The following is a 13,883-nucleotide window of genomic DNA, read 5'->3' on the forward strand; positions in this document are numbered from 1 at the left end:
GAGCAACAGCTGGAGAAGGGATCAGCCCCTTCAGAGCCAAGATTGCTGGAGCCAACCTCCCGATAGCCTGAAATTGTTTCCACACAGAACAGGCACCGATAATGTCAAAAGTGTCATTCTTGAAGCTTGCCAAAAAAGTCTTTTCCAGTGACATTTTGGTGCAGCGTCTCCTTTACTTCAGCAAGTTAGCAGAATGCTTTGTTCCTGTACTGGGTCTGGCTGGGATGGAGTTAACCCTCCCTGCAGCAGAAGCTGGTTGTGGTGGAGTTCGGCTGCCTAAAGAGGTAAAAGCACAATTCAACCACAAAACAGGCAACAGACACCAGCTGAGCTAGAAAAACTCTGTTTAAGGAAAAAAATATCTTTGGAAAGCAGGCGGTGAAGCATGGGAGCTGGGGCTCAGGCAGGCTGGAGAGTCTGACTGAGCATCTCAGAGGTGTTCGGGACCAGCCTGGCCGAGGCCCTGGGCAGCCTCACCGAGCTCCTGTCCTAGCTTATCTTGATTCTGGGATGCTGGATCCCAACCGCTGCGTTTTGGAAAGGATCAGGGCAGCAGGATACAGAAAGGTGCAGCCAAAACCTGTCTTTGAAGCAGTCTGAATGAAGACCGCAGGCCATCGCAGTCTGCAGGTATACTGTCTGCTTCGAGCTCGAACGACACATGTATTTTTGCCACGTAATGCTTCTGATTTCTGCTAAAAATAAACGATGGGAACAGGCTTACATTGCTGTCATTGCTTCCGTGGTGCTTTCAGGAAAGGTGACAAGATTAGTTCAGTCTTGTCCTACCCTTCCTATATATTCAGTACGTGCCATGTTTCTCTGCCCCGTTTTCCCCCTTTTTTAGGGTTTTCTTTTGGCTTTCCAAACTTTGGGACAGGTTTCATAGGCGCCTGCTCTTTTCATGAGGCGCAGCAGCACAGCAGCATTTGGGAAACACTGTGCGCAAAGACATTGTTAAAACCTTAAGCAGTCAAGGGCTATAAAATCAATCAAGGCATTACCCCATAGTCCTGAACCAGCTTTCATTATAACTGAACCAAATCTCCTCATACAACGATCACTTAAATAGACCCGGGCACAGGTCTGTCTTCCCACAGGCTTTTATCTCCTGATGGAGAAGGATGCCTCAGTTGTGCCTCCTTACGTAGCCTTAGGACCTTTCTAATCTCGGGCGCTTTACAGTCACTCTTGCAAATACAAAATGATGTAGATGGTTGTTGTTACAGCACACCCTGCCAATCTACTTCCACCCATGTGCTACCATTAAAAAAGAATGTAAATTATTCACCTCCCATGCCATTTAATGAAGTATTTTATGTGTGATGGTGTCCGTCAGACACCATTGACTTGCTTTTTACTCTAAAGTGGGCTTCAAAGAGAGGGATGTTGGTGTACTTTTTCAGATATATAAATGTCACAAAAGTCGCCCAGAACACCGATAAACAGTCATTTAAATATTTTGTGCTTTCAGCTACCACTGTGGAAGACCTGTATATTCAAGGGTGGCATCATACCTTCCCAGCTGGTTTTCATATGTAGGGTCAGTGGGAAGAACTTTTTAATATAAGTAGGCATATCTTGAGTCTTTTGGGTAATACCCACAGAGATTTTCCTGTTTCCTCTCCTCATTTCTGTCTACATCTGTGAGTAACCTACCAAAGCTGGATAAAGGTGCAAATATAGTCAAAATTAAGGTTTCGTTACAGCTGTTAAAGGAATGCTTGTTGCAATGTTTCACAGGTAGCTGCACGTCTGATGCTCAGCAGAGCAGGCAGCCTGGCCACCCTAGAATTGGAGAGGCATGAGGGCACAGGTAAACAGAGGAAATCGAAACATTGCTGAATTTATGCTGGTTTTGTTTTCAGAGATATATGCAAAGAATCCAGGCTGGCCCAAAGCATCTCAAAAAACCTGGCTGTTGCCCTGGAGATGTGGAAGGGGGACAGGACTGTACCTAACAGGGGGAGAGCTGCTTGTGGGGCACAATGGGCGCTGCTCCTTTGGCCAAGGGCTGCTCCTACCCCACAGCTGCTGCCCTCGGGCTGTTCCTCGCTGGCAGCAGCTGCCCAAACCCCGATGTTCCCAGAAATGGGGCTGGTGGCAGGGGAAAAACAGGGCACAAACGAGCAGCAGAAACCCCCAATGCTGCAGCATGGGATTCAGTCGCCTCCTGCAGCGTTAACAGGCTTCATAACGCACGAAGGCAGCTCTGGAGTGTTTCAAGGGGGGCAAGAGAGCGCATTTCGTTATTTTGAAGTTATTCGGGCTGAGAAAGCAGCACGCCACACGGCAGCTTTGAACAACGCCTCTGCAAGCGGCTTTATTAACGGCTGGCAACGACGGGGCTCTGCCTCCCGACCCGGGAGGAAGCCGCCACGCCTCTCCCTGCAGACACGGCGAGGAAAAGAAGAAAAAGCTCTGGAAAGAGCCAGGGACGGCGGCAGGGGCAGCCCCGCGGGCACCGCCTCAGAAATCGCCTCAGCCATGGGCCCCCCCCCCCTCACGGAGGGGGGGGGAGTGGGCGTGGCTTCGCCGCCTTCCCGCCTTCGCGCCCCTGCGCGCGCACGCAACGTCCCCTCCCCCCCCTCCCTCCCTCCACCCGCGCGCCTCAGCGGCCGCCGAGCCTCCGCGTCACGTGCCCCCCCTTGCCCTCCCCGGCAGCCAATGGGCGGGCGCGCCGCGGGCCGCGGAGCCTATATAAGGCGGCGCTGCGCGCGGCGGCCCCAGCAGTGAGGCGGCGGCGGCGGCGTGAGTGGGTGTGCGCGTGGGGCGGCGCCTGCGGCGGCTTCCCGGCTGCAGCCGTCGGGGAAGGAGCCAGGTGAGGCAGCTCTGGGGCGGCGCGGAGAGGGGCAGCAAGGGCCGGGAGGAGGCATGGAGGGCGGCTGTGTTAACCTAAGGGGGTAGCGGCGGCCGGCGGGGCGGGCCGGGCCTTGCCCTGCCCCGGGGGAGCGGGCGGCGGCGGCTCGGTGTGTGCGCGGAGCGGCTGCGTGTGTGCTGTGCCTCCCTCCCGGCGCCCCCCCGGGCGCTCCGTCTTCTCTAACGTCCTCTCCGCCTTTGCTTCTTCGCCCTCTTTTTTTCCTTCCCCCCTTTTCCCTTCCCTTCCCTCCCCCCCCCGCCCCGGGCTTCTGCTTTGTGGATGTTGGCGGCTTCTTGTTGTGACAGGAGAATGTGTGTGTGCCCCGGGCCCAGGCGGATCGGTATGTATCTCGCACCGGTGTTTGGGGGGGGGGTTGGGGGTCCCCAGGGCCGAGCCTGCCTCGTTCCTTCTCCCATCCTCTCCAGCAGCCTGCTGCCTTCAGGTCAAGTGTCTGACAGTGCTGTTCAGGAGGTGTTTTGGAGGAGCAGCATCAAGTGGCCTTTGTAGGACAGTTGTAGTAAGCCCTTGTTAAAGGAAGGGGTGATATACTTCTGTTTAATCAGTATAGTACTACAAAACCCATAAAATGGCCATCTGGCTCATTATTTGCCGTGTTTGTGGCCTGAGAAGTAGTGTTTGTATCCTGTTCTCAGCCTGAAGAGGCTTTAAAATCTATCCTGATACCAATCACCTGACAAGTCCTGCTTGGATAGTAAAATTTCTCCTTAATGTCTTTTCCTTTTGTCCAATCATCTTCATCAACTTGAGGCCTTAAAGTACTTCAGGGCTAGCTGCAGTGTGCTTTTATTTTGGGCATCCATGTTGCAGGGTTAAATGGGAGAGTCTTGGAATGGTTTCAGTTGATGTTGGTAGACTTGGAATTTCTTTGACTTGATCAGCTGGGTCTAAAATCAGGCACACAAAGCAGACTAGGAAAAGCTGACAGGGATTCATTGAGAGATACAGGCAGTGGAAAATCGGAGGCTATTTTCTTCATGCATCCTCACAGGTTTCACTAAATATTTGCTAAACTAAGAATAAAAAATATGCAAAATAACTTCTAGTGGCACTGCAGGGCCACTATATCAGCAGTATGCTTATAATTTTGCTTCATCATGGGTTGACAGCAAAGCTATTAGAACAGCTGTAAACCATGCATGGGTCAGCACTGAACTCAAGTATGTAGCAGCCAGAGGAGCTCCCCTCAGTTGGGGTCTAGCAGGAGAGCAGTGTGAGATCCGAGGTGCTGCTGCAGACCTGACACATCTGTAGAATGCTGAGGATCCCATTCTGTAATCAAAGTTGTGGCTTTCAAATGTCATGTGAAGAAATGCACATAACTGTTACCAAAATAGCTCCTGTATAATTAGAAGGCAGTAATAGACTTTAAAATCTATATTTGGAGTTGCAGTTCACTTGTGTCATACTGTGTGCATGTGAAGTCTGGGCTGGAGAAAGACATTTTCTGGGAAGCCAGTGGCTAGCATAAATTTATTATGTGCCTGGGAGTTCAAGCCAGTGCACTGCTGCTGAGTATATGGGCAGCTGGCCGGGGTCCACAGGACTATGACCAAAGCTCTCCCTGGTAGCTGAACCACAGCAAATTGGCCTCTTCAGGCATCATAGCTGTCAGGAGGAGGCCTGGGAGAGGTCAGTGGACAAAAAATCTTTGCGAATGCAAGTTCGGATTGACAGGCGCTTCTTCAGGGAACGAAGGTACAATGTGAGAATGCCAGTGGAATGGTAAAACATGAATTCTACTTTTCTCAGTCACAAAATATGCAAAATGCTGAAACCAACGGGGTCTACTCCTAAGAAGAGGCAGGCTTGCAGAGCATTGCTTGCTTCCTTGTCTTCCAACACAGTATGGGGTGTGTTCATGTGCTTATTCTAGATACTTCTCCACTGATAGACTGCCACAGAATTCTGATCAATGGGAAGCAGAGAATAAGTGAGAGACAGGTGCCTAACAACAATACCTAGGGCTGCGGAAGCCTTGTACAAGAACTCTAATCTTCTTTTTAGAAGAAGCAGTTACGCTGAAGCTTAATCATAAAGAAACTTGATCATAAAAGATGGAAGGAGAGAAATGAATTGCCATTAACTGTGCACACTTTGCAGAAAAGAATGCAATTCTGCTCTCTTCCCACTGCATTTTTTTTGAGTTTCACACTAAAACACTACCTGAGAATGAAGCATAATGAATAAGAGGTTTAGGAGGTGCTCGTGCTAGTGTTGTGAATGAGTGTGGTGATGGGGACAAGTAAAGTGATGTTCGAGTAAGTTTTTTCCAGAGGAATGAAAAATTATTAGGGAGACTTACGCATGGCAAAGCATTAGTGTTTTTCTTGGGCACTAAATTTAGTTATTTTCCTGTAGCACTGATCTAGCTTTGGGTTAGTGTGGCGCTGTTCTAGTGATGGAGGAAAACACAGGTTGTATGTAATCTTTCAACTAACTAGCTTTTTTTTTTTTTAGCAATTTGTAATCCTAAAACTGAGGTAGATCAGCTGTTAGTAGCAGATGTACATTTTCTACCACTTATATTTTTATCTGATGAACTAGAAATCTATCGCCTAGACTCCTGAGGCTGCTTTGTATATATAGACACCGTGATGTCACAAGTGTGATAGTTTTGCATATGAAAGGGGGGAGAAGGAACAAACCTTGCTATTGGCTTCTGTTTGCCTAAAATAGGTCTGCTCTCTGCTGCTTGCTTTTTATCATCTAAAGCATCTTCATCTTAGCGCTGGTTGTCTGTCATCTTGACGCTGTTCCTCGAAGCTTGCTGTTACGTGTTATCTCTTCAGTCTCACAAAGACTGCATCTTCCTGTGCTGCATCCGGCTCTGCCGAGCTGGAATCTCAGCATCAGCAGGAAACCAAACCTCCATAGAAGCCTCGTGGAGCATGGCACTGCTCTGTTGCATTGCTGCGTGCTAATTGTTGCCTGAAATTTTATATGGAGCTGCATTGTCTGGATCGCTGTCACTTCCTTACTACTGTCTGAGTGGGTGTAAGAGCTACTGCATCTATGCTGAGCTTCTGAGTATGATACAGCTTCTGTTGTTATAGCCCAGTGCTGTATAAACAAGCACTTCTTCCTCTTCTGTTTATTTCATATTATAAGCAACTTTGTTTAGGGGCTGTAAAAGTCTTAACACAGTCTTCTGGGGGAAAAAAATCTGTTAGCTGTCCCCCTAAGCACAGTTGTTTTCTTGTATTTCAGCAATTCCAGTCCGAAGCTCCAGGCTGCCATTGCTGTCTGATGCCATGCCAGCGCCAACTCATCTGTTCCCATTGATTCGTAGCTGTGAGATTAGCAGAATATGCAGTACTGCTTGTTACTGCCACCATAAACATCTGTGTTGCTTTTCCTCTCATTTTGCTCACGGTCACTTCAGATATGCACCTCAGAAGAGATTTGCAGCACTTTATAGGCCAAAGGAGAACTTTAATCATTTTATTCACGCGAGGGATTACGCTTCTACACCACAGAGATTTTACCTCACTCCTCCACAGGTCAACAGCATCCTGAAGGCAAACGAATACAGTTTTAAAGTCCCAGAGTTTGATGGCAAGAATGTGAGCTCTGTCCTTGGCTTTGATAGCAACCAGTTGCCTGCTAACGCTCCAATCGAAGACCGGAGAAGCGCTGCCACTTGCTTACAGACACGAGGGATGCTTCTGGGTGTGTTTGATGGCCACGCAGGCTGTGCTTGTGCTCAAGCTGTCAGTGAGAGACTGTTCTACTACATCGCTGTCTCGTTGTTACCTCATGAGACTTTACTTGAAATAGAAAATGCTGTGGAAAGTGGCAGAGCTCTCTTGCCTATTCTGCAGTGGCACAAGCATCCCAACGATTACTTTAGCAAAGAAGCTTCCAAGCTTTACTTCAATAGTCTGAGGACTTACTGGCAGGAGCTGATTGATCTCAATAGCGGAGAGACTACGGATGTGAAAGAAGCTTTAATTAATGCTTTTAAGAGGCTTGATAATGATATTTCTCTGGAAGCTCAAGTAGGAGATCCAAATTCTTTCCTCAACTACCTAGTACTGCGAGTAGCATTCTCTGGTGCAACCGCCTGTGTGGCCCACGTAGATGGTGTTGACTTGCATGTGGCAAACACAGGTGACAGCAGGGCCATGCTCGGGGTTCAGGAAGAAGATGGCTCTTGGTCCGCAGTCAATCTCTCCTACGACCACAACGCACAAAACGAACGGGAAGTGGAACGTGTGAAAACGGAGCATCCCAAGTCTGAAGAGAAGAGTCTGGTGAAACAAGACCGCCTCCTGGGCCTGCTGATGCCTTTCAGAGCTTTTGGTGACGTGAAGTTTAAGTGGAGTATTGAACTACAGAAGAGAGTAGTTGAGTCGGGCCCGGATCAGCTGAATGACAATGAATACACCAAGTTTATTCCTCCCAATTATCACACTCCCCCTTACCTCACTGCTGAGCCAGAGGTCATCCATCACAAATTAAGGCCGCAGGATAAGTTCCTGGTTTTGGCTACAGATGGGCTGTGGGAGACTATGCACAGGCAAGATGTGGCTAGAATCGTAGGGGAGTACCTCACTGGGGTTCACCACCAGCAGCCGATAGCTGTCGGCGGTTATAAGGTAACTCTGGGGCAGATGCACGGTCTCCTCACAGAAAGAAGAGCGAGGATCTCTTCAGTATTCGAAGACCAGAACGCGGCGACTCACCTGATCCGTCATGCAGTGGGCAATAACGAGTTTGGCACTGTGGATCACGAGCGGCTGTCCAAGATGCTCAGTCTTCCAGAAGAGCTGGCTCGCATGTATAGAGATGACATTACCATTATCGTGGTGCAGTTCAACTCGCATGTTATAGGTGCATGTCAAAATGAAGAACTGTGAATTTTCACGTAGGGAACTGGTTACCAAAGCTGTAACGATGGCCAGTACGAGCAGCAGATGGAAAAACAGACAAATTCAATAAGTGAGCAAACTGGTTGCTTGCTAGATTTAACATAATCCATTGTTCCTGCCTTCCCACAGAGCTCTAGATAGAGGGGGAGTGCTATTGACCTTAAGTAACTTGAAGAGGAAGTCACAGTTTGGGAAAAGAGGTTTTTGTAATAACTTTGCACTATTGATTTCATGAATGCTGCTAGAACAATGTCTTGAATTTGGCAGAGCTGCATGAGGGAGGGAAGGGAGGATTGAGAATTAACTACCAAACATCTGTCTGTTTTAATGAAACGAAGCCTGTTAACATCTGTAAATATCACTGTCTTAAAAGATGAGTAATGAGGAATGTTGTTGAATTCTTACAGGGCTAATTCTTGCGGAGAAGGTGTGGTTGGTTATTTGTGAATATATTGACAACCTTTTCCTCTGAGTAGGAGGATGACTTTAACCGAGTAGGTCTTCAATGTAACAAAGTTATCTCACTCATATAGACAATGTCATTTGCTTAAGGATATTTGTCTAAGTGTTGACTTTCAATGCAGGTCTAAGCCATAATCAATACTTGAGATTCTGTTCTGGTTTAATCATATCTTTATACACAGTGACTTCTAAATGTCTGTGCATCAATAGCTTCTTGGCTTGTGGGTTTCTGCACAACTTGTAGGGCAATAATACATTACAACATGCAGTTAAGGTATCAAGTAACTTCATGGAGGACTTCAGCATGAAGAAACTTGCAGACTCCTCAGAAAGAGTCTATGTTGCTAGTCAAGACTGTTGGCTTTCCTAAAGGTCATGTCCTTCATGTACTCCACCCTGTCTGGTGTTACTTACCTGGTAAGATAAACCTTCACCTGAAAAGATCAGGAAATCATTACTAACCTCATTGTGGCTTTGTAATTTGCACTCGTTTTTACTTTGGCTGTTTCAAGTGGTCACATAATGAATGTCTTGCACTTGAATACATATTTGTAAGAATGTCAGATTTAAAAAACTACAAATTACAAAAAATGAAGTATGGCTTGTACATAGGGTTTTAGTTGAGAAGCTAACTGGCATGCATGTGTATGTTTAGTGGCTTTTTTTCTAACAGCTTTATTAGCAGCTCTGGTTCTCTGGACAGCTGTTGTATGCATGTTCTTACAGTCCAGAATGTTACCACATGGCAGTCTCCTAAATGGATCTGTTTGGCTTGTAGGGGTTGAGTTTGAACTTCACAAGTAGAGTCCTGGACTAAACTTGGGTGCCTCAAGTTGTTGGGCTCTAACTGTAAAAAGTAGGGACTGACAACTAACTTAAAGGTCGTCATTGCATCTGTTTTAGATATGTCACATTGTACAGATTCCTCTTAAGCTGCCCTTAATTTAAAAACTGAGATGCTGGCTAAAATGCCAGTCCTTGGTGACTGGGAGAACACTTGTAACTTGAGTCATGTGTTCTAGAGAAACTCTAGATCAGTCATAGGTCAGCATACTTCATTTCACGGAGGTGTTTCAGCTAAAATAACTTCCTTAAGCCTTCATTGCCAATTCGAAAAGAAAACACAAACACTTTAAAAAAAAAAAAAGCCCAGCTTAGTTTGGTTAGTTGAGTAATGTGGCACTTTCCACTAAATGCAAATATTTCCAGCTAAGCCTACTGTTACATAGGGTACACTTTGCTTGAACAAGGAACCTGTGCTATAGTAAACATTGGCTCCTCAGACTCACGAGTGCTGGGTGTACTTAGTGACCTGCAGCTTTAATCTGCCTTCCCTTTACCCAGCCTGAAAATACCAGGATCAACTTTGCTGGAAGGTTAATGCTATCTTCAGTTTGCATCCACGATGTGAACAGCCCTTCTTTATTCGAAGGGAAAAGGGGAACTCGAAAATGCTTAGACAAGTACTGGCTGTTGACATTGCTTCTGTATGTTGTGTTTTGGTGCCTGTCTTTAGCTAGGTCAGTAGACTTCATGTTCTATCATTCAAATGCAGTATGTATCTAAGCTGTTACAGTATTTAACTTTCTTACTTTTTTTTTTTACTGTTAAAGCTCTATTACATGTATTGATGTATTTAACCTATGATTCTTGATATGGATTTGGTACAAGTCATGGCTAGAAGAAATGAATATTGGTCCCATGTACACAACTTTTGAGGAGAAGCTGCTTTTTGTAGAAAAGACGCATATGTATGGGGTCAGACAAAATAGTATTTATGTCTTGCTTGGAGACTTGCTCAGTATGTATGCAGTGAACAGAAACAGCGGAACTGCCTGCTGAACAGGTGATCTGAACAAATGTCTTTTAATAGAATAAATAAAATGATCAATTATGCAGAAATCCTTGTGTATTGGCTTGATACAGAATGCAGCGGTGGCTCTGCCAGGGGTGGAGCTCATGGAGCTCTCTTCATTTCGAGTGTGTTCTGTTGTGCAGTCACAGTTATGAATAGACCAGATGGCTCAACAATGCAAAGCATAAATGGAAACAGGCTGGGAACTGGGCTTCAAAGCTTCCAAATGCCACAGAGGCTTGAACCCTACATCAGGAGTGCTGCTGCTGCCGCCTGCTGGCAGTAGAGCTTAAAAAGAGAGCCTAAATCCTTTCTGTTGGTACCTCGTGAGCGTTCCCCTTCCCTCATTGTTCTCTCGGGAAGGGAGATGGGGGTGCTGCAGATAAAGCAGGCATTATCAGTGCACAGAAATTCGAGGCAACAACATAAGTTGTGGACTGTGCCCTATACAGAGCAATATTTCATAAGCAAATGATCTATTACACATGCAGGTCAAAATGACTTGATGGTGAACTGAAAAGGAGCAGCTCGTGCACCACAGGCTGAGAACATGCTCTGTTGGGTTGCTCACTAAGCCTGTTGCACTTCAGGGAGCATTGCTATGCTCTATGGGAGGAGGGTGCAGCAATTGCTTGTTACACAAATACATGTTTCACAGCTGCAAGTAGATGGCTTAACCCAGAAGGATGGCTCACAAGCCTTCAAATTCATCTTTAAGCCAATATCTTTAAACGGTTCTAGGTGAATATGCGAACAGAACTGTTTTGCAGTAACAATCCTAGATAAGGGGGGAGTGGCAAATCTTCCCATGGTCTGCTTTCATTTTAAGGATCTAATTCCATTCCCTTGTGTTTAAAAAATGGTATGTGTTATAGAATTCTGCCAAAAGCAAGTATAACGTGTTACAGCTGTTACTGTGCGAGCTTCCACATTCTCATTTTGCCTTTTGTATGCAAGACTTGAGTTCAGAATTCATTTTGTTTTTCCATTTCCTTACCGTAGGGCAGAGTTCTGCGTGTCATGCTCCTAAAATGTGACGCATGCTGTAAGAGCATAGTCTCATCATGATGTGCTGTTTATAGCTGGACTCTTAGACCTGGGTTCCTGTACTTTGAACTGTTCTGGAGCAGAAGGATGTCTGGTAACTGCTTCCAGTGAGTGTGCTACAAAACAGGCTGTTCTGGGGGAAGGCATATCTGTAATGAGATTACCTGGCATCAATGGACAATTCAGGTTTTCAGTCCTGCCCATCTGCGATATCCCAGGCTCCCTGATGCAGATAGCGTCTGGTTTCATGACTTGCAGTAACTCCCTGCCACCTGATGTGCACCAGTGACCTTTATCAGTGTGGCTGCTCAACAGGCAGCAGTGCTGCTGCACGGCAGTCCAAGAACGGTACCTGCACAAGGCGTTTGGGTGTGCCGGGGGGATAGTTCTTGTAGTTAATAGTTTTCTTCCTATAGTGCTTTGGTAGATGCCTCTTTCTGTTCCGTTCAGAGGCTTAAGTGTAGAAGCTGATGAGATACTTCATTGCTGTGTATCGGTTCCTGTCTTAATACAAAGAAGCTTTAAACAAAGCAGGCTTCAGAATGAATGCATTCATGCCTCAAAATGGTGGTTTAGCTGTTCTGTCCTTTCTTCTCTATTTTAATTTGAAAGCCTGCCTTTGCCAAATGTTTTCACTTCCAGCATTTTGCCTTCTACTCAGCAGTGAATGCAGAAAGGCGTTCACATCTTCCAGTGATATAACTGTCTACCCTTAGGTGTTCTTTGTGTAGGAAAAAGGCTCGCTGATGCCTTCTGGATTAAATTATTCGTTTAACAGCTACAGCATATTTAATTGTTCTGCAAACAAGTAGATGCCCCTTCGTCAGGAGCATTATTAACTAAATGCAAACTCATTATCACTATTTCTCAGTTGTATTAACTCGATTTACCGGATCTTGATTAGGGGGTTATTTCTTTTAGATGAATCTCATAACATACCCTGTTAATTAGTCAGTAGTTCAGAGATAAAACTCAAATGTTATACCTGTGCAGTGAAGTTCACTTTTTTTTTCTATCCTAGCCAGCTGGTATTAAACACTGATGACTGATTTTAATTCTTGTCCTATGAAAGCCAAGTCTGGAGCTAATCCCAAGTTGCCTGTATTATGTGAAGTATGTTCCTGGTGGAAGGGAGAGAAAATAGACTAAATTTTGTAAGTACCGCATCCTTTAAACACAAAGTCCAGTCTGAATTCTGATCCTTTGAACCCACATCAACTGTGCTTGAACGAAGGAAGAATCAGAAGAACTGAACTCAGTCACTTGACAGATTTCAGTAATAATAAATTGCTCCCCATGTTAATGCCCTGATAAATCCAGGGTCATATTTGCGATGCAGTAGATTACCCTGTCCTCTTTGCTTTTCCTTCTGGTTATGTCTTCTTTCTTGCTTCTGTCCCTATGTATGTTTTATTTTAATGATAGATGGCAGGGTAATGGGCAGGGATAACTTTCTGACCTTCATAATTGGATCACAAATGGAACTTGAGTTGGCAGAAGCACTGCGTTGTGAATACAAAAGCAATCTGAGATGAATAAATGCTCATCTGTTCGCTGTGCTGCAAGGCCGTGGTGTTAGAAACCTTGTCTCGTGTGCTAATGTCAGCGTGCAAGTCTTCTGGAAAAACTGCATTTATTGCAAGTGACTCACCTAATCGCTTGTGAAACTTTCTCAGATTACATAAAATGCACCATAAGGAAGTTCAGGCACTGGACTGATAATGACAAACTTTCTGGTGGTAATTAACAGGAAATTAGCGTTTGGGGATGTGAATTAATAAAAGGAGTAGACTAAAAAGTGACTCCAAAAAATAAATCAGGCCCATTCAGCAACAACGTGGAGGATGGCCCTAAACTTCTGATTATTTTGAGATGGTTCTGCCTTTATCCTTTCATCTCACTGGGCAGGGAAAAAAAGATTGAAAACCAGCTGGGTGTGTATCTGTTCCTGTCTGAATCAGAGCTAACTGGCTTGACAGATTGCTGGTGGTGTGACCGCCTGTTTGATGTCATCGTGGGTCTTTCTTTTTGACCTGGAAAATTGACTTCTCATTATAAATTTCTTAACTAGTAAGTTCTGCTTAATAGAACTTGCCAAACTATTTATGTGGCATCATGATCAAACAGTCCATTTTTAATACCCTGTATCTGTTCTTAAGGGTAGCATTTGTTAGTGCCTCACATAATCACAAAGCTAATCCAGTTCGGTCTGTCTGTGTGCGGTGCCACATGCCTTTCGGCTAGCTTTCAGAACAGGAAAAACCCAATGAAAAACAGGGAAATGGTGACGTTAACAGGAAAACACCCCAGGAGCTGACACAACCACGCGTTAAGCCCAGCTCTTTCCAAAAGCTCTGAGTTCACGAAATGAGTCAGCCCCCGATGACTTTCATCTGACAGAACTGCTGCAAGCCCATAACCCTTAATTCTGCAGGTGCTCCCTGTTGCCCATCCCTGGTGCTGCCTTGCCATGCTGGTGGCTACCACCTGGGCTACTGTTTTCCAAGATTTTATGGGCTATGTGCAAGTTTTGTGGACAGATCCATAACAGCTTTAGTTTAAGACCCCTAAATGTGCGTACACGTGTATGTACAAATCTGCCGAGTGTCTTAAGCTCTTACTGCAGGTGGTGGAGCTGTATTGAATACAGGCCATGGAGGTTTAATGTGGGAGCTGTTCAGCCCACTCCAGAACACCTCCGTTCAGCTCAAATGACTGCACCAGCCTGGTCACCTTGTTCACATGCAGGCAGCTCCATCGGGTGCTC

The 13,883-nt window shown here is 45.7% G+C and overlaps 1 protein-coding gene across 2 annotated transcripts; it reads left to right on the forward strand.

The window, feature by feature from the left end:
* The first annotated feature begins 2,672 nt into the window (after positions 1–2,672).
* On the forward strand, positions 2,673–10,116 carry PDP1 (pyruvate dehydrogenase phosphatase catalytic subunit 1). 2 transcript variants are annotated; one of them, XM_068672259.1, is made up of 3 exons: positions 2,746–2,821; positions 3,166–3,200; positions 6,089–10,116. In XM_068672259.1, the coding sequence occupies exons 2-3, from the start codon at positions 3,170–3,172 to the stop codon at positions 7,738–7,740; spliced, it is 1,683 nt and encodes a 560-aa protein (XP_068528360.1). In that variant the 5' UTR covers positions 2,746–2,821; positions 3,166–3,169; the 3' UTR covers positions 7,741–10,116. The 2 variants fall into 2 exon arrangements, with proteins under 2 accessions (XP_068528361.1, XP_068528360.1); XM_068672260.1 differs by lacking the exon at positions 3,166–3,200 and having other exon boundaries at positions 2,673–2,821.
* Positions 10,117–13,883: the final 3,767 nt, after the last annotated feature.

The sequence above is a fragment of the Anas acuta genome, chromosome 2, assembly GCF_963932015.1.
Source record: "Anas acuta chromosome 2, bAnaAcu1.1, whole genome shotgun sequence".
NCBI lineage: Eukaryota > Metazoa > Chordata > Aves > Anseriformes > Anatidae > Anas > Anas acuta.

Bases quoted from the DNA above. Each gene is read 5' to 3' on its own strand.
- PDP1 (XM_068672259.1), top strand. From the start codon at position 3,170: ATGTGTGTGTGCCCCGGGCCCAGGCGGATCG. The intron at 3,201-6,088 runs GTATGTATCTCG...CTTGTATTTCAG, and splicing joins CCCCGGGCCCAGGCGGATCG to CAATTCCAGTCCGAAGCTCC.